The 21,355-nt window shown below is 35.7% G+C and overlaps 1 protein-coding gene across 1 annotated transcript in view; it reads left to right on the plus strand.

Moving 5' to 3' along the window:
• LOC129451849 (rho GTPase-activating protein 6) overlaps positions 1-21,017 on the plus strand; it is a 38,965-nt gene extending 17,948 nt beyond the window's left edge. The window contains exons 2-13 of the mRNA XM_055215315.2: positions 26-185; positions 6,441-6,509; positions 8,745-8,992; positions 9,235-9,427; positions 9,518-9,573; positions 11,681-11,831; positions 11,904-12,052; positions 13,806-13,985; positions 15,167-15,264; positions 15,846-16,018; positions 18,696-18,779; positions 18,889-21,017. Coding sequence (XP_055071290.2) covers positions 26-185; positions 6,441-6,509; positions 8,745-8,992; positions 9,235-9,427; positions 9,518-9,573; positions 11,681-11,831; positions 11,904-12,052; positions 13,806-13,985; positions 15,167-15,264; positions 15,846-16,018; positions 18,696-18,779; positions 18,889-19,301 — 1,974 coding nt within the window. The 3' untranslated portion in view covers positions 19,302-21,017. The remainder of the gene's footprint in view (positions 1-25; positions 186-6,440; positions 6,510-8,744; positions 8,993-9,234; positions 9,428-9,517; positions 9,574-11,680; positions 11,832-11,903; positions 12,053-13,805; positions 13,986-15,166; positions 15,265-15,845; positions 16,019-18,695; positions 18,780-18,888) is intronic.
• The last annotated feature ends 338 nt before the right edge of the window (positions 21,018-21,355 follow it).

Consider the following 21,355-nt stretch of genomic DNA (forward strand, 5'->3'; position numbering starts at 1 on the left):
CTCTATCTCTCTCTTTCTCTCATAGGGAGATTTGACCTGGAAGAGAACATCTGGACCTAATTTATATCTGCAGTCAGTCCCAATTCAGAGTCTGTCTGAACTGGAGAGAGTTCGACTACAGGAAGTTGCTTTGGTCCGACTGTTAAAAGACTTTGATTTGGGATGCCAGATCACCATTCCTAAAGGTATAAACATGGGCACAAACTTCATATAAATCAAAATGAAATAAATGTTCATCTACTGATGTCTCATCTTACAGAGGTTTCAGTAAATTGAGCCTTCTTCTGACTGTAATTTCTGTTATGAATTTATAAAATGTAACTGGACACCCAACACAAGTGGCATCACTTAAATGCATCACTTTAATGCATCACTTAAATGCATCATTTTAATGCATCACTTTAATGCATAATTTTAATGCATCACTTTAATGCATCACTTTAGTGCATCATTGTAATGCATCACTTTAATGCATCACTTTAATACATCACTTTAATGCATCATGATCACTTTAATGCTTAGTGCATCATTTAAATGCATCATTTTAGTGCATCACTTTAGTGCATAACTTAAATGCATCACTTTAATGCATAATTTTAATGCATCACTGTAATGCATCACTTTAATGCATAATTTTAATGCATCACTTTAATGCATCACTTTAGTGCATCACTGTAATGCATCACTTTAATACATCACTTTAATACATCATGATCACTTTAATGCTAAGTGCATCATTTAAATGCATCATTTTAATGCATCACTTTAATGCATCAATTTAGTGCATCACTTTAGTGCATCACTTTAATGCATCACTTTAATGCATCATTTTAATGCATCATTTTAATGTATCACTTTAATGCATCACTTTAGTGCACCATTTTAATGCATCACTTTAATGCATCAATTTAGTGCATCACTTTAGTGCATAACTTAAATGCATCACTTTAATGCATAATTTTAATGCATCACTTTAATGCATCACTTTAATACATCATGATCACTTTAATGCTTAGTGCATTATTTAAATGCATCATTTTAATGCATCACTTTAATGCATCACTTTAGTGCATCACTTTAGTGCATAACTTAAATGCATCATTTTAATGCATCATTTTAATGCATCACTTTAATGCATAACTTTAGTGCATCATTGTAATGCATCACTTTAATGCATCACTTTAATGCATCATGATCACTTTAATGCTTAGTGCATCATTTAAATGCATCATTTTAATGCATCACTTTAAAGGAATAGTTCATTTTCTTAAAAGAAAAATCCAGATAATTTACTCACCACCATGTCATCCAAAATGTTGATGTCTTTCTTTGTTCAGTCCAGAAGAAATTATGTTTTTTGAGGAAAACTTTGCAGGATTTTTCTCATTTTAATGGACTTTAATGGACACCAACACTTAACACCTAACTGAACACGTAACAGTTTTTTCAATGGAGTTTCAAAGGACTCCAAACGATCCCAAACGAGGCACAAGGGTCCCATCCAGCGAAAGATTGTCATTCTTGTCAAGAAAAATACAAAATAAGCACTTTTAAACTACAACTTCTCATATTCCTCTGGTCCTGAAAGCGTCAGCGTGACCTCACGCAATACGTCAGGACATCAAGAGGTCACAGAGGACGAACGGGAAACTCCGCCCCAGTGTTTACTAGGGGTGTGCAAAAAAATCGATTCACATTTGAATCGCGATTCAAGCATTGCCGATTCAGAATCGATTCATAGAATTCCAAAAATCGATTCATATATATATATATTTTAACGCCGTGTTACTATCATCCTGAAATGAGTTAATCTCAGTATTCCCATAGATGGCGCGTAGAAGTCACACTGACGCCTGCACACTCTTGTCACAGTGTTTCCCCACACATTGCTGTGCAGCGCTGCCCAGGTTAACAAGCGCCCAAGTATATCTGGCATCAAATTTTGTCTTTTTTGTTTTTCCGTGATGATGACACTCTTTAATAATGACATTTTGTGTGCGACATAATGAGTTCGGTGTGCGTTCACGGATGCGACGCGAACAAGCTCGTGTCACATTGTATCCTTCATGTTTCTGAACTTGAGCAAAGTTTTAACATTAGAGGACTTCACGGAGCACCCGCGGCCCATATGGTTCCGGGTTTGTATTTGAAATGGTCAATCGGGTCCGGGTCAGTCATAGTTAATTACTCCGGGTCCCGAGTCTGATTAATATTGTGTGTAAAACCCGAGTCGAACGGAGAGTGGCCGTGAGCGCTACCGCGCTAAAGCTAGCTCTTTTCTATTATTATTAATAAACCATATATTTTCTAAAACCTATTGCAATGAACGAGCAAAGCTCAAGCTGACTCAAGATTTACAAAACGAAAAGCTGTAATGTAAAGTCCCCTGTCTGTCAGTGGGACAGCAAGTAGACTTTTGAATCTGAAATAATAGCCTTTTTTTTAATCGGCAAGAGAGAAATAGAAAGAGAGGCACTTTTCCTGCTTCTGCTCTATCTAATAGAAATAATAACCATTATAACACCAGTCACATTTCTAATCTATAGACCTGCACTGTCTTTCATTAATATGCTATATTATTGTATTTAATAGAGTTTGATAAAAGGGGTCATCTAATTGCTTCATATCAATTTTTATTTTTGCATAAAGACATAAAGTAATATCAAACTACATTTAAATTGTTGTGTTTATTTTCTTTAAAATTGTATATCTACTACAATCAGTCACATAGGAAAAAGTAAACTACGAAAATCGATTCTGAATCGAATCTTGAGCCCAAAAATCGGAATCGAATCGAATCGTGAAACTTTCTGAATCGTGCACCCCTAGTGTTTACAAGTGTGTTGAAAGAGGACCGTTCCAACGTTGTTGTATGTTGAATGATACTAATTAATGTCTTTGTGTCAGTTTATTGTTTACAATGGTCCGCAAATGTGCGTTTTATATATGTAACACGTGACCTTCCTACGTCACTACGCATTTACGTTAGGTCGCGCTGGACCGGATCTAGACGAAAAGTTGTGGTTTAAAAGTGCATTTTTTTATTTTTCTTGTCAAAAATGACAATCGTTTTGCTAGATAAGACCCTTATGCCTCGTTTGGGATCGTGTATAGTCCTTTGAAACTCCGTTGAAAAAAACTGTTATGTGTTGAGTTAAGTGTTAAGTGTTGGTGTCCATTAAAGTTCATTAAAATGAGAAAAATCCTGGAATGTTTTCCTCAAAAAACATATTTTCTTCTCGACTGAACAAAGAAAGGCATCAACATTTTGGATGACATGGTGGTGAGTAAATTATCTGGATTTTTCTTTTAAGAAAATGGACTATTCCTTTAATGCATCACTTTAGTGCATCATTGTAATGAATCACTTTAATGCATCACTTTAGTCCATCACTTTAATGCATCATGATCACTTTAATGCTTAGGGCATCATTTAAATGCATCACTTTAATTCATCACTTTAATGCGTCAATTTAGTGCATCACTGTAATGCATTACTTTAATGCATCACGTTAATGCATCATTTTAATGCATTATTTTAATGCATCACTTTAATGCATCACTTTAGTGCATCATGATCACTTTAATGTAGTGCATCATGATCACTTTAATGCATCACTTTAGTGCATCATGATCACTTTAAAGCATCATTTTAATGCATCATTTTAATGCATTACTTTAGTGCATCACTTTAATGCATCATTTTAATGCATCATTTTAATACATCACTGTAATGCATCACTTTAATGCATCATTTTAATGCATTACTTTAATGCATAACTGTAATGCATCACTTTAATGCATCATTTTAATGCATTACTTTAGTGCATCACTTTCATGCATCATTTTAATGCATCATTTTAATACATCACTGCAATGCATCATTTTAATGCATCATTTTAATAGATCACTGCAATGCATCATTTTAATGCATCATTTTAATACATCACTGCAATGCATCATTTTAATGCATCATTTTAATAGATCACTGCAATGCATCATTTTAATGCATCACTTTAATGCATCATTTTAATGCATTACTTTAATGCATCACTTTAATGCATCACTGTAATGCATCACTTTAATGCATCATTTTAATGCATTACTTTAGTGCATCACTTTCATGCATCATTTTAATGCATCAGCATCACTTTAAGGGGCCAGTCACACCAAAAGCGCTTTAAATGCTTGCAAACGCAAGGCGCGACGCACTGCCTTTTTTAAAAAAAGAGCAGTGCGACGCGGCTTTTCATATTGCTAAGCAACCACCGAGTCAAATGTCTTGTCAATCAAATATTATACAGGGCAATAATACAGGGCGCTTGCTCTAACCTTGTTTGAAGATAAGAGGTGCACAAACACGCAGGAGAGAGTGAGCGAGTGGAGTCCGGTCCTTCAAAGCAACTGTAAACTTCCCTCACCACAACGTAAGGCCCGCCTCTCCCCTCATTCGATTGGACAATGGAAAGACACGAATGACGTCGGGTGCTTCTCCGCTCCCAGCGTTCCTTCAAAAACGTGTGTGCGGCGGGCGGCAAAAAACCGCAAGGCGCTCAGCGCGCATAAACAGCGCGCAAACGCACCCTGCCCATAGAATATCATTCAAAAAAGGCGCCTGCAACTGCCATAAAAGCTTTTGGTGTGACTGGCCCCTAATGCATCACTTAGATGCATCATTTTAATGCATCACTTTAATGCATCACTTTAATGTGTACCCAGTAAGCAGTAAAACAAATTTCGGGCTTAGAAGAGAAAACAATAAAATCTCTCTTTGATGCATTACAGAGCATATTAAATACTATGAGTCCATGAAACAATAAAGTAAATATAATTAAATGAGATGTCATTATAAAGACACTAAATATCTCTTCATTGAGTTTTATAAATGGTTTTGAACTTTGTTCATTAGTACCGCACACAACATCATCAGTGTGGCAGAATAGTAAAACTAAAGAAGACAGAATATTGCGTATGTCATATGAATTGTGTGGCTAAGCTTTCACAAGGTTAAAAACAAGTGGAGACAAAGTTAAAATGGTGCGAACATTGAAGTGAGCCGTTACAGCGTTCGACTGGCATGCAGTGAAGGTGAAGCTTCAGACAGCTCATTGCATAGATGAGAGTCATGTAAAAGATCCTGTCATCCTAAAACTATTGATGTGTGTCTACTGAAATACCTCCACACATCTCAAGCACGAAGACTCAACTATAGCAGATGTTTCAGGTTACATTTCAGTCAAGCAAAAGAAAACATCAAACTCTCACTGTATAAGTTTATGCATTCATACCATAGACTGTAAAACAATATGGACATAGTGTCCATGACGTCACCCATGTGACTTTTTTGAAGCTTAAAGTAGGCAGTGGATGCCATCACCATCCTGACCACTCATCATCGCGTGTCACTTGCGGAAATCCGAATTGACTCACTTTTGGAGCCAGTCTCTTGTTGCCCGTTGATGAAGTGCAGATTTTAGTCACTTCTGTGTTGGCTTCATCAGAGAGATCGGAAGGTTCACTTCCCTATTTTTATTCTCATGATTTTCACGAGTACAATGACTGTTTAGTTGAAATGATACAGTAGTTTCTTTAAAGCCATTTCAGCTGAGACATCAGTATTGAGAGACATACTCTTATAAAAGGCAGAATTATAATATACAGTATGTGCTTATTCCATATCACTAAAGGGGAAAATTTAAGGAGCTCAGATGCAAAAGCCGCTAAAAGCCAACTCTTTCAAAAATTAGATCATGATATTAACCAAATTCTTTCAGCACAAATACTTTTGCTTCAAATCTACTTAATCCTGGCCTCAGGCCGTTTCAAAATACGAGTTTGTTGGCAGAATCTGCTCAATGCCATATTGAATTTCAGCAAAATCCTCTATGTCCACAGATGATAAATTGAATGAACATCGGCAAGTGAAACTACCATGTTTCACATTCAAACTTGTGTCCCTTGTGAGTACCTGAATACAACCCCTATGTGAAAACACCTGAATACACCACATGAATCACAGCGCCCCATAATGTGTGGTTTTTCATTTTTACATTCTGACTTTCATTATTTTCGATGTTTCTAGTAGCATCTTTATGATTTTGCAATTGTTTACGGTTTTGTCCAGCAAAGTGGATTTCGAAGTGAAGGTTTGTTTGCCAAAAAAGCTTGCATGCACTTAGAGGGTTTTGCAGTGAAAGAAATTTGTTAAATACTAATTACATTTGTTAAACTAAAATGACATTTGTGAAAATATGGCATTTCAATAACTGATAAGAACCCTTTACATTGCCTTTAAAGTGAAATGACTGAAACGAAACATAAGACACTGAAAAAATGTCTCACTTAGAGGGTTTTGCATCTGAGCTCCTTGTATCTTTTTATTGTTTCGTATATTTTGTTTATTCTGTGTAGTTTATAGTTTTTGTGCTCTTCGTGTCTAGATTGCCACAAGCGTAAGAAATCACTCCGGAAAAAACTGGATTCCTTATCAAAGGAAAAGAAAGACAAAGGTATTTATTTCATACTATACTTTGATATTTCAGACAAAAAAAAACAATGCAGGCATCACAGAAACAGATTTTTGTGTTATATTGAGTTCAGGCTGATTTCTTTAAATGAAACTCAACATTTCTTTGCTCTTTGTAATGCTTAATCCTCACCACTATAGTAAAACATATTTTTCTACTTCAATGTAATTTCTTTCATTACAAACCATTTCTCTGCATGACAACTAAATTAAAACATGATGTGAGTTTGAGTTTTGGTATGTCGTGCTTTAATGGTTCATGAAGCTGATGATGATGTTATTCAAGCATGTTCCACAGAGCATCACGTGTGTTTCTATAGAAACCAGGAATCTGAACATTTATAATGATGTAATATCACAATGCGGAATCCAAATACAGGGTTCCTACGTGTTTTTTTTTCAAGTCTGGATTAGTATGGAATAAAGTAAATTGAGTATGGAGAAAAATATGAATTTCCAGACTATTGGCCTATTCAGTTTTTCTAAAATATAAAGATATATCAATACTTTAGTAATACATTTATTTTATGACATTTGGGGCCAAAAGATAGATCTCAGACAGATCAAATCTGCTGCAGGACTGTTTGCTGTGATTGGATTTAACGCAGTTAGACAGCAGTAAACATGACAGTCAGGAGCCCCCAACTGTTGGACTAAACACATTGAACATTGTCAAATTTTGTATTGGAGTGTCAACAGAACAATCGGCCACAATAGGTTCATGTAAGTTTTATAATGGCTGGCTTGACAATCCTGAATATAAAGACTGGCTGGCTAAGGATCCCAAAATGGAAACGAAAGCTAAATGCAAACTTTGTGTAAATATTTTGAAATATCCAATACTCTTTAAAATTCATCCTAAATTGAAAATGTAAGAAACTTCTTGAAGAAATGACATGCATACGGTTCAACAATTTCTAGGCAAAGGATGACTGCACTTCAAATAATAAAATATAACAGAGTTTTGGTTTATTTTGGATGCTTTTAGTCACCAACATAATTTCCAAAGTTGCATTTGTGTTATGCCATAGTTTGGATGAGTTTATTATTATTATGTTATATGGAAAAATGTAAAAAAATTAAGAACGAGTGAGTGTGTCCAAACTTTTAACCCCTACAAAATTCAGGTTTGTAGCATGTTTTGGGCATTATTCCAATACGATGTATCATGGTTCCCACCTGCCGTCCTCCAATAGATTTACATTCCAATTAAATTCCAATAAAATGTGCATTGAACATGTCTTGGTTTGGTGTTAATTAACTTGTATCAGGTATAGCTACAACAATCCCCTGATTATTTTTCAAAATATTATGTGAACGAAAGCACTGCTTTTTTAAATGTTAAATAGGGTCTTAAAAAATCCTCAGGGAAGTCTGTATGTTTGAGTCTGGAAAAATATGGAATTTTGAAATGAAAAAGGTGTAGGATCCCTGTAAATAATTCACTGTGGTTTGACAGTGTTATACTGGTTTAAACCATGAAACATGTTGGTTAATATCAGGTTTAAAAGAAAACATTAACTCCCTGATTTTTAACATGACCTCAATGTATATAGCTTTATAAGAAAATATATGGTGCTGTCACCCAGAATGCACCTCCCTCCGTCCCTTCCTCCCTTCCTCTCTCTCTCTCTCCCTCTCTCTCTCTCTCTCTCCCTCTCTCTCTCTCTCCCTCTCTCTCTCTCTCTCTCTCTCTCTCTCTCTCTCTCTCTCCTGTCTGATTCGATGAGTTTGTCTCCCTCCTATGCAGTAATGTGTGCAGGAATGCAGACTCTCCCGCTGTGCTCCGACCGCCGCAAGAAATAACAAAAACAATCCCAGACGTTCCACAGTTACTCCATTTACTCATGTTACAGTACAGACCACAGGCTGCCCACAGTTCCCAGTATGATGAACAACTCATGTCTACATGACCTATAATGGACTGTTTATCTTTTATTTTGTCTGATAAAATAAAGAATAAAAGGGATAGTGTCAGGAAATAATAATTAAACTCAAACCTTTATATAAGTATGATGATATTAAATATATACGGTTTCTTATTATGCATATACTTGCTCAGGAAAAGCATTTCACTAAATGAACACTGGGAGTAATAAAGTTTAGTTAATTTTTGTGTGTGGTAGTAATGCACGTAATGAATGCAGGTCATTTTTTTCATGAAAGCACTAAATAAATGCAATTTTTATTTTACTCTTTCTCTGTGTCTCTTTCTCAGACGTGGACCCTCAGGCGTTTGGCGTGCCGCTCTCACAGGTGATCTTTAATGACCGACGTTTAAAACAGCTTCACGATGGTCCAAGGGGTCCTTCAGGTCGACCGTCCTCACTGTGGCATCTGGCGGGCTGGAGGTCCAATAACAAGGAGCTTTCCAGCAGTAACTCCTCCCTCAGCTCCGCCTCCGAGACCCCCAATGACAACAGCTCACCCGGGACTCCAGAGACGGCCCTGCGCTCACAGAGACGGGTACAGTATCATATGATACCGATATGATGAGTATGAAACCACCAGTACAGTGTATTGATAGAAAGGTGTCCCTCGGTAGAGATTTTGATATGTCATTAATAATGTGGTAAATATAATATTTAAATGTGTGATGTTTAGTAATCTGACAGTACAGTACAGGACACATCCTAAATGAATGACACAAACAGCTATATTACTTTAGTGATGTGTGATGCAGTATTTGTGTGTTTTACTATGGTTAGGGTGGTATGTCTGTGGACTGCATCACTGATCTGGATGATGGTCATACGTGTCTTCTGGAGGCTCTTCAGCTGTCCATGCCCGTAGAGTCACCCAGTGAGAAGAAGACGAGTGATAAGAAACTCAGTTTAAATCCCATCTGTAGACAGGTGCCACGTGTGCTGGACAGCTGCTGTCAACATCTGGAGAAATACGGTCAGTGAAGATTTCATTCAGCCCAGTACAATGAAACAATAGGTTTTGTTAAAGTCTTCATACAAGTAAAACTGATGTGACTTTGCTCAGGTCTGCAGACGGTCGGCATTTTCCGCGTTGGAAGCTCTAAGAAAAGAGTACGACAGGTAAAGATTTTTTTTATTTATACATTCAGGCTTTATTTTATCAGCATGTTTGTGTGCCTGTCAAAGTCAGCAATGCATTTATGGTAAGCTGCTTTGATACAATAGAAAAATGTGAAGAAGAAATCAAATTTGAAAATTAAAATATTTGCCACATCAGCTAATTTCTAGTAGTTTCTACAGTATGCTTTATAAAATCCTTTTCAAGTAGGTAACACAAAAACAAATGAAGGAAATACACAAACAACTTTTAGTTTTTATATATATATATACCTTACCCAAACTTTTTTTTAAGAAATAAATAATTTACAAATACAAATAAACAGCAATTTTGATTTTTGCAAAGCCATTGTAAACTTATATACACTTTGTACACAAAGGTTGTCATGTCATAGGTCAGAATTAACATGACATACAATAAAGTAAAACTTTGTGTAGGTCTATGTGGATAACTGCATTACAGATAATATATTATTGAAAATCACACTGATTTTATTATTTACTATGAGACCCTGTTATATAAATAAATACATTAAAAATAAATAAATTCCATGTAGACAATCATCATTCCCAGACTGTGTAGTTTTAAATAAATTGTGAAATAAATATATGTTTCCAAGGTTTCTTGTATATTTAAAAACATATATTATTTAAATATAACTATATTTTAAAACTTTTAAAAATACATTTTGCTCTAATATATTTTGCTCAAATATTCAATTTCAGGAAAATACATTCACTTGCCCTATTTAAAAAAATAAAATAAAAAAAATTATTTCTATAGCACATGCTAACCTAATAAATTTGAACAAAATGTTATAATAAAAAGACGACATTTTAAAAACATAAAAACATGTATTATGTAACATTTGTAACACATTTGCTTTTTTACCCTAAATTTATGTCTATAGTAAAATTATAAATGTATTATATATACATTTTGAAATATATGTTGACATATGAAGGTTAAAACTAAATACATTTTTTAAATCCAAAAACTTAATTTAAACTGTATTTAGTATATATTTAAAGCATTTTTTTTGGCCAAAAAATGGGACACTTTATCCTAAATACATCTAACTAAATGCATAATTTATTTTGACCCTATTAAATAATTCCCGCCAGCCATTTTTTGAAAAGTTGCCCACCAGCATTTTCACAAAGGTTTCACAAAATGCCTTCCAGGAACATTTTCTTTTAAAATTATATAAACATACAAATATATCAAATGAAAGAATATCTTCCAAACAAACAATAAACAAACAATCAAAACAATAAAAATACGTTTTATTCTATCTATATTTTTTCTCTGCTTTTTTGGATTTTAACTCTTTCTCCGCCAGCGTTTAAAAAAAAGTTGCCAGCCAGCGCCAGCATTTTTCATGATTTTCGCAAAAGTTTAATATCTTCCAGAAAATGTTCTTCTTTAAATATATAACAAACAATATATCAAATGAAAGAACAGACCCTCTGCTTTCAAACAAACAAAAAAAAACATATCATCTTACCATTATTAGTTCTCTTTTTATCACCTCTCAAATATGGGCAGGTTTCTACAAAAACACCAAATTTTGAGCAAAAAGCTGAAATAATTAAATTTTTGTGAAGGACTTTTGATAGAGATCAGATTTAGATTGATCTTTAAAACATACACAGAGTTCTTTCACGTGAGGCACTACTTCCGGGTTGTATAAGTTGCAGTATTGCGGAAAGCTGGAAATTGTCGTCATTGTCAGGGAAGCATTTTCTCTTAATTGACGAGTTATCTCGTCAATGGTGGCGAAAGAGTTAAATATGGGTATTTTTCTTTAAAAATATTTTTTTTTGCAAAAAGCTGAAATAATTGCATTTTTGTGAAGGAATTTTGTTAAAGATCAGATTCAGAACGATTATCAAAACATACACACAGTTTAAAATTAATAAATAACTTTTTGGCTTCAGTTTTTCCATAAATTGGGTAAGTGTGCCATCTAGTGGATAATTGCGTTATGCAGATTAACATAAAAGTTTTTTATGTAATTTTTTCTCTTTTAATTGACAAGATAACTTGTCAATGGCGGGAAAGAGTTAACAGTGAGAAATCATGAATTTGTTTTGACACTTGTTTCAGTTACGTGAGGAGTTTGATGAAGGTGCAGATGTTCTTCTGGATCAGCAGCACAGCGTTCATGATGTCGCAGCTCTTCTGAAGGAGTTTCTGCGAGATCTTCCTGATCCTCTTCTCACCAGAGAGCTTTACTCTTCATTCATTAGCTGTGCATGTGAGAAATTTCATTGTCTTTCATTATAAATACATACATGGACACTTCTATAAACCTCCCGTCTGTCTGTAGCTCTGAACAGGACGGAGCGTCACGCTGCCATGCAGTTACTCATCTGTCTGCTTCCCGCCTGTAACAGCGACACGCTGCAGTGTTTACTTCACTTTCTGTCCAAAGTGACCGATCACGCCGAAGATTCCCGGGACAGCGACGGACACGAGGTGAGAAGCACCTGAGCGACTGAGCAAAATCGCTCGATATATTCACAGGGATTTATGTGTCGGTATGAAACGAAGCAACACTGTGAATATCAGGATGAATTCACTTTTATTTGCTCATTATGTTTGTTAAACAGCATGTCATTCGATTAGTTTCACAATTTTCCCCTTCTCACGACTCTCTCGAGTCTGTGAGCTTTACGACAGATGTTTCAACAGCGCTGTGTTAGAGATGGAAAGTCCTGTAAACATTCGAATGATTGTATTTCTGTCGTCAGCGACACACAGACGGCTGAACAACAGATGTGAGCTCATATAAGAGTTATTCAGTGCTCACAAACCTTCAAATACAAACCAGCAACAACATTTCGTTTGTTTCAATGTTATTGTTTGTGTTTTTGAAAACCACGACCAGATCGATGTTGATTTAAGATATAACCAGTATGAACACTTTCATGCGTGATAAACAAACTACACAAAACAATTTGCTTTTCTTTTGGATATCTTAAATTATACACAAAAAATGTAAGTTCTGTCCGTTCTTGTCTTCAGTGATTCAGTCAATCATGACTTTGATGTAACACTTCAGAAAAGCTGGAATGTAGCGCTTGACTACTTTCATCTTCACGTTGTTGTTGTTTTTAGATTTGTGCATGAGAACTGAAAGTAAATATAACCATATCTATTTTCAGTTACATAACACACACTGTTTCTGCTTGAGTACCTTTAAAGCAATACTGCAGCCTTCATATCTCTGCAGTTTTATCAGATTTATCATTTCCGGATAAACACGCCCCCGGGAGGCGTACCATGGGAGAAGCGAGTAACAAGCAAGCAACACACACAAAACATTATCCCAATTAGGGATGCTCCGATCGATCGACCGATAATGCTTGCTATGCTTCTCAATGAATTACAGGGAAATGCTGCTACATTCAAAAGCCAGGGGGCGCTCTCGTACAGAAACTTAAAATGCGCTGTAGACGAAGAACAATACACACGCAGCTATGATGACACGCAGCTCCAGGGAATGTCTGAAGGATATATTTATATTGCTGTTCTTCAAACCTTTTCAGGTATTTTCATGATAATAAAGAATATGTTTAATAATTATGTTTGCTTTTTCAAATGCATGTTATAAATGACTCAAACTAACAGTGATTTTAGATCGATAAGGACTAACTGATCAAAAGCTGTAGTACATAAATTAGCTGTGAATAAGATCGGCTGTCCGATTCAGAATTATGATCGGCCACGTATTTTTAGTGGAGAACGGCATTGATCGGAGCATCCCTAATCCCAATATCTCTTGATAACTTGTGATTCACTGCATGTTGGTGTTGTTTATATTATATGAATTTATGCGCTGATTGCCAACAAAACACAGAGATTTGATGCAGTTTTACGTACCGCCTGCGACTCCCAATTTCAATGAAATCCAGCCAAAAACAAAGACAAAAGTCTGTCACAAAAATGGACAAGCTTAAATTTCCCTCACAAACAACAACACTACTTTGGTGACGTTGATTTTGTGTCAGCTCTCCTTTGGTGTGTGCGCCATTCCGGTTAAAATGCCCATATAAGGACTTCCACTGTACCCGGGGGCTCTGTTATGTAACAGATTCAGAAGTCTAAAAAAACTCAGAAATACTCTGTCACACATCCGACTGCTTTTGTAAACCTTATGCATCAAAATATCTATAGACCTTCTAGCCCTTCAATCTCATTGTGTCTGTTCTTACCGTGTCTATATCAGGTCATCGGCAACAAGATGACATCACTCAACCTGGCCACCATATTTGGTCCGAATCTCCTTCACAAGCAGAAGATGTCAGAGAAAGAGTTCAGTCTGCAGAGTTGTGCTCGTGTAGAGGAGAGCACAGCCATCATCACCGTCGTCCAACACATGATCGACTCGCATCAAACCTTGTTCATGGTACGGCACGCATCACCGTTATATAACACACAAACATGTCAACTCAAGCCAGGCAATAAATAAATAACTCCACTTCTTTATGACAGCTTGATGTTTATTTGCTTCACAGTTTGATATTTGGGACTTTTTCCAGTCCTCGGGCATGTCCAAATATTGGACTGTGATGTGTTTTAGTCCACTGACGTTTGAATGATGAATAACAAATAGGCTCAGTGGAATATAAACATGCTGTGCTGTTTGTTTTTAGAGGGATTTCATCATTTTAAGAGGTCATGTCATATGTTTTTATTACGAGGTCTACTTCTAATGCTAATGTGAAGTCATATTTAAAATATCAGGGAACACCCATGACCCATGTTACCTCAGTAAGTCATCATATCATTTTTTTTTTTTTGAGTTTTTACTACATTTTCAGTACAGTAAATTACAAAAAATTGTTTGATTTGACCACAGTCCATGTAAAGGTTTCCTCATGACTTCACTTTATGATGAATATGTATGTTTTGGTAACATCTTTATCCAAATTTTATAAGACATGATTTGGGTGTTTTAAGAGCCCCGATAATGAATTGTAAAATAGACGGGCTGTTATAGAAAAATAGAAACACTTTACAATGTATCATTGTTAATGTTAGTTAATATCGGTAAAGCTGCTCTACTTAAAACAATTAATTCGATTGTAAATCAAAGTGCAAATTTTATGAAATTTACTGTAAGTAAAAAGGTGAAAAAGTACTTTAATTGGTAACACCTAAAACATTTAAACATTTTCAACTTACATTTTTCACTTAAAGTAAGTTTTTAAGATGATCCAACTTTTATTTTTACAGCGCATGTTAGTTCATTGTCACCGTTTATTTCTAAGCATTATTTCAACAACAGGATGTTGTACAAAAGTGCTGCACAACCATACATAATACATCAATAAATAATAAAAAGATTACAAAACACATGATTTACAAAAAATAACTTGTATAATACAACCTTACAGAAAACTGTTACCTAAGAAAGATTATGGATCAATGTATAAGCACATTTCTCATTGATTTCTGTGCTCCTGTGGTACAGCATTGCATTAGGTCATGGGTTTAATAAATCAATGTTTAGCTTGTAATGTATTGTAAGTAGCTTTGGATAAAAGTATCTGCCAGATTCATAAATGTACATTTCTTTGTCTGTAGATATCTGCTGAGCTGCAGAGTGAAGTTTTATCGAGTTTGTCGGACACAGACGGTGATGTTGTAAATTATCTGCTGAGAAGAAAAACACCACAGAGTGAGTAAGTGATTCAGTCAGAGAAACATTGCTTAAAACACACAAGATTTCATTTTCTACACCTTTAAATGTGTTCATAAATCCGACTTACTGTATTTAAAGTATGTGAATGTGTGCATTGCAAGTCCAGCGTCTGTCTGGCAAACATACTGTAACATCTACTTGTATTATCAAATCAACTATGTTGAAGAGGATTTATTTGTGTATTTAGTCTTTTTGAACATAAGTAAGTCATTTTTAACCTTATGAAAGTTTAAAGCTGCAGCGCTTTATTTTCAGTGTTCTCAAAACAAACAGCAGGATGCAGTATTTTTGTCAAATCAACAAATATTAATCATTTTTCAAAACTTGAGGATGAGAAAATTATGACAGAATTTTCATTTTTGGGTCAACTATCCCAATGTATTTGAAGCAAACAAATATAATTAGAGCTCATTTCTAAATCTGATTGTGTTTTGAGTATTTGTAGCGTATTTGCTGGTGTTTTTGCATTAGTTTTCATCTGTTGCAGTGCTTTAATCTCTGTCGGTCACTGTTGAATACTGACTGTGTGCTCTTTGACTTTATCCACCATTACTCCCCCAGCCATTCCAGATCTTCCAGCGGAGAGATCTCTCCTTACGAAAACAACTCTCCTACTCGATCTGAGTGGATGTGCTCATCCATCCAAAGCCATTCAAACCTCCCAATCCACCTAGATGTTCTCGCTAGAAACATCACAGAGAATTCCTGCATCCCACCTTCACAGGACGGAAACGGTGAGTTTATTTACCAATGAAGAGAAATCACATGACCCTACTCCAAAACTTACTGTGCTGTCTAAGGCCTACATAGGTAGCATTCATCTAATACAGCATCCTATTACATTAACTCTTTCCCCGCCAGCATTTTTTTTTTAAGTTGTCATTTGTTCTCTTTTTATTACCTCTCAAATGTGGGTAGGTTTCTTCAAAAATACCAAATTAATAATTTAGATAATGGTGGTTTTGTCAAGGACTTTTGATAGAGATCAGATTTAGAGCGATAATTAAAACACACAACTGTTTGAACTAAGCAGATATTTCTGGATTTTATCAGTTGGGTAAGAGTGCCATCTGGTGGATAATAACAGAAATATGGATTGCCGGAAAAACTCATTATTGGCAGAAAAACGTTTTCTCTTAATTGATGAGTTGACTCGTCAATGACTGGGAAAGAGTTAATACTTTTATAAATCAATTGGTTACTTATAACCTCGCTTCACACTATGGGCTCTATCTTACACCCGGCGCAATGCAGCGCAATGCGCGACGCAAGTGTCTTTCGCTAGTTTCCACCCTAATTTTCACGTTTAGCGTCGCGTTGTTAATATAGCAAATGCATTTGTGCCCCCTTTTGCGCCCATGGGCGTTCTGGTCTGAAAATGAGGTGTGTTCAGGCGCATTGTTGGCACGTGGCTATTTTGAGGCAACTAAAAACGTGTTTTATGTTATTTAAAGAGCGCATTAGTAATATGCGCCTATAAACGGGAGGACAACGCGGGTTTGCTTATCACAAAGTACATGAATGCGCAGCAGCACAAAAATGCTTTTAAATATGAAAGATTAAAGGATTGAATTTAAGAGATTATTATTGAGTCTCTTGGACATAAATGAGGACTAATTATGAGACGTTAGAAGGCGTAAAGAGCTGCTTCACCTGCAGCCTGATATGTAAATAAATGCTTTGCTTTAAACAAATGCGTCTGTTTTTAAATGTTTTTTTTAATGCTACCTCACGGATTTATTGTATATGATGTACCTGTGGATATGGTGAGATGAGAAACATTTTTAAGTAATGCTTAAAAAAACTCTTTGCTAAAAAACGCTGTCCAAAGTGCTGAAACGTGAGGAGAGACGTTTGTAAATTCTTTATCTCCTGTTTGTTACAAATAAAGTATTTTTAGAGTACAAACCTTATCTTACATACTTGTAAATTATGTTTTGATGATATTGGATAGCCATACATTTAAAGCAATTACAAGCCTGCTTTTTACTTCCATGACTAAAAGAAAACGGGTTTTAAATGTTTTAATAAAAAATAACAATTTCAATACAAGTGAAAAACAACACAATTATTTAACATTAATCTTAAACTGGGGATCTTCTACCTCCGTTTAGTTTTTCAGTTTACAAAGTCCGTCATCTAAATAGGGATTAGACATAGCGCCAGCGCAACTTGCTTTTAAAGGGAATGAGAGCTGAGACTCTCATTGGTTTACTGCACGTTACGCCCAAAATACTCCCATTACAATAGGACCAACCCTTTTCAACCATGCGCTCGGCGCAAAAAACATTTTTCCCGTCGTTAAATTAGCAAAAGTGGATTCGGACACGCCCATTTAGACGTTGCGCTGTGCGCTTTAGACAATGCGCTTAGATCGTTAAAATAGGGCCCTAAATTTTGAATGGATTAACTGAGCTTTTCGCAGTGCATTCTTGGTTTGCATTTATTGTGAAAGATGCATTCAGTGTTTCGTTATAATTTGATAGAAAGAAGTTATCGTTTAATGCATAATATTGCAGTCTACCTTTAAAAAAAAAGATGTTTGTGTCACCTGTGAAGTCTTCGCTGTGTCCAAAATCTAATGCTGCGTTCAGACCAGCCGTGGTAGAGGCGTCAAGCTCGAGTTATTTCAATGTTAAGTCAATGTAACGATGCATTGACGCGCGTCTGGAGGTCTCGCGGCATGAATGAGGCGGAATCGCGTCTACCGCCCCGCACTAAACGCCTCATTCACGCCGTATAGTTCGCTAGCAGTGACGTGATTACAGGAAGCGAGCGGAGTTGCAAAAGCCCCTCCCATGACGCAAATTCCGTGTGAATGTCTTGATGACTGGACTTTCACGCGCCAAATGAAGCGAGTAAACACAAACTGTTCACGCGGCAAACTAGGTGCGGTAGACGTAAGTTTGATGTTTCAAACGTGACTGGTGTGAACCCATGGTAAGGAGGGAGCAATTTAAGGCATGTTTGAGTCCAATGTTTGACCCCTGAGATATCTTCATTGTCTTATCCAACAATTCTACGCATGTGTGTGCGCGGGGAATGTGATTAATCGAGCCTAGTCGAGTTTAAAAAAACTAAAATGGCAGCCGATAAAAAGAATCTCAAAATGAGTGTAAATAAAGTTATATTTTCACTTTTTACACTTTTTCATTGCATTTCGCGCGAGAGAGTAGTATTGCAATTTTCATGAAAATATCATGAAGCGGTCTCTGTTTATATTTCAAACAGAATTCCGTTACGCTTCTTATAAAGGCGGTCCGAATGTGTTTCCCAGAGCTGCCGTCATGCAGCCGACGTCATTGCCAGCGAGGCCTTGAGTTTCAGATTCAGCCTTTTAATGCTCCCTACGTAGGCAGCTCTGTAGTCAGTGTTGTATGGATCATCATAATACATTTGCTTCTTCTTTAGGGGAAATGCTTGATGAGAACGCCGGTGTCTGGAGAAGACGAAGCGCTGCTCTTCTGTCAGGAGTCCATGACAAACTACTCACAGGTAAACAGAAATACATATCACGTTATTTATAGCAGGAAATTATTAACAAACAAAAGGTGCTTTAACCTGCACTGACATCAAACTTTATTCATTTGTTTTTGTCTCACAGGCTCTGATGGAAATCTGTATAAACGTGTCTCATCTGAAACAGACTGTGCTGACTACAGCAACACACAGCAGTCGTGCGCAGACGTCAGACCGGATAATAATCAGACACCTCGCTGTCCAATCACATCCAGCCGCCGGACAACACTGAACCAATCAGACGAGGCGATATCTCCTCCAGTTAGCCCCGTGTTCACGGCCAAACAAGCTCAACTTCCTGTTACCTCCCAGTGTACAACTGTACAACCCCACCATGTCACTTCCTGTCACGGCAGGCAGGAGGCGGAGTCAGACGTCACCGTGGCAACAAAAAGCTTCCCAGCAGATGAACGTACAGCTTGGCCATCAGACCGCTGGTTAATATGGCAGCTGTTATCATCAGACAATGTGGATACTTTACCAGAGACAGTCGTGTAAGAAATACAAACCTTCAGAAGATTTGAAGGATTCACTTCAGTGTGTGCGGATGAATTTACTGAAGTTAGCAGTCACACAACAGAAACGTTTAACATTTAATGATTCAATCCTTTATTTTATTTGATTTTTTTGTCTGTGATATGTATAGTGCCTTTTTCATCTTTAACTGCGGTGTAAAGATCTTCCTTCTTCTCTTCTGTCAGTTTCTTGTAAAGATCCCCATTCTCTACTTTCATACATGTCCTGCTTTATTTACAGTTAAGACATATTTTATTTATTTTTATATTGAGCAAAAACCAAATAAAGCATCAAGTGTAAACAGAAGTTATTGTAAGCTATTTTATTCTGTATGTGCCATGAATTAGATCTCTAAATGTATGGATGGATGCATTTCATATCTTAATTACAATGAAGTGACAAAATTCTAGTAAATGCACAGTGCTTTGTAAAATATTTTAATAAATACATTCAATATAAAATACACATTATTTAAATATGCAAAGCTCCATACCAGAAAATAAAACGTCATTTACACTTGTATAATCTTTATTGAAATATTTTTTTGTAATTCAAAATCAGATTAGCACTCTTATGACAGAAATCAAGTTCTGTTTAAAATAAATAGTTCAGGTTTAATCCATTGCAACATCAAAATTATTTATTATTCATGTTATTTATTAAATTAGCTACTTTAGTATTTTACCACTGTTTGTAATGTCTATTATCTTTGCATTTTCCCAGAATTATATATTCAAAATGTAAGCTAAAAGTTTAATTATTTCGAGGAGCTGGTTGATTTATATTCATCTTTAATCAGTTTCTGCTGCTCCGACTGTTTTCATCACCTGATTATCAAAAACAACCAGAACCTTACAAACAAAACTGCATCCAATCTACTGCACTGAACTGATTTTTTTTTTAAGTTATGTTTTTGGGCCATTGTTGCTTTTTTATTAGATAGGTAGTATAATAAGACAGTAAATCATATAGGGTGGAAAGAGGGGTACGGGATCAGCAAAGTACCTCAAGCCGGAATTCATACTAGGATGTATTTGAACTCAGAAAGTGCTTTTTGCATCGTATGTCGGAGCACTACACAATTAAATGTTTTTTAACTAAACTTATGATAAATATGTCTCGTAATAAATAAGGTACTAATATAAATGAAATATACATTATGAAATAAACAGTAAATGTAATGCATTAAGGTTTTGATAATAAATGATACTTTTTTTTGACATTTACATTATGCATTCAGCAGATGCTTTTATCCAAAGCAACTTACAAGGTATACATTACCTTTTGCGCTGCTAACACAATGCTCTACCACAGGAACACTAGATCTTTGAAGGTGTACAGCACAGAGAAATATTACGCTCTTTATGTTTGCCTTTTGCTATAAATGATCATAAAATGTTTTGTTCTGTACATACTGTACATATCATGTGAACAGTCTTAACCATAACCATGTGGTACTGTGTAACTTGTGCAGTAAAGCTCAGCAGTTAACCTTTAAATGATTCAGTCACATAACAGACACATTCCAGTTTTTCTTTTGATGTTATGCTATATTATTTTAACTATGTCATAACCTTTCAAACCATTTTTGTTTGTTTGTTGCATATTACAAAGTCATGTGATATTATATTTTCGCCCATCATCACAGAAGTATCTGAAATGTTTTGAAACAGAATAAATGGGAGCAGAGAATCAGAATGTCTTTCATGTGTTTATTACAATCAGATAACATAGCAGTCAGTTTGTGTGACGTGCACACCAATGGTTTAGTTTTATTGCATTATTTGTGCTCTTTTTCATAAACATCATCAGCTGAAGATATTTTTATTGCTTTCTCATAAAGCAAACAATTCTTCACATACAGATCCAGTGAGGTTAAAGGTTAAACATGATGATATGTTAGTTTACTACATTTTTATTTCATCATGCAGATCAGAACTTATTCATGTGTGTTATGTAACACTTTTTTCTTTTAATGATGTGTGTTGGTGCTAAATAAATAAGACATGATGATCCGTCTCATACCAGCAAAATGT

The sequence above is a fragment of the Misgurnus anguillicaudatus genome, chromosome 17 (genome assembly GCF_027580225.2).
Source record: "Misgurnus anguillicaudatus chromosome 17, ASM2758022v2, whole genome shotgun sequence".
NCBI classification, from domain to species: domain Eukaryota; kingdom Metazoa; phylum Chordata; class Actinopteri; order Cypriniformes; family Cobitidae; genus Misgurnus; species Misgurnus anguillicaudatus.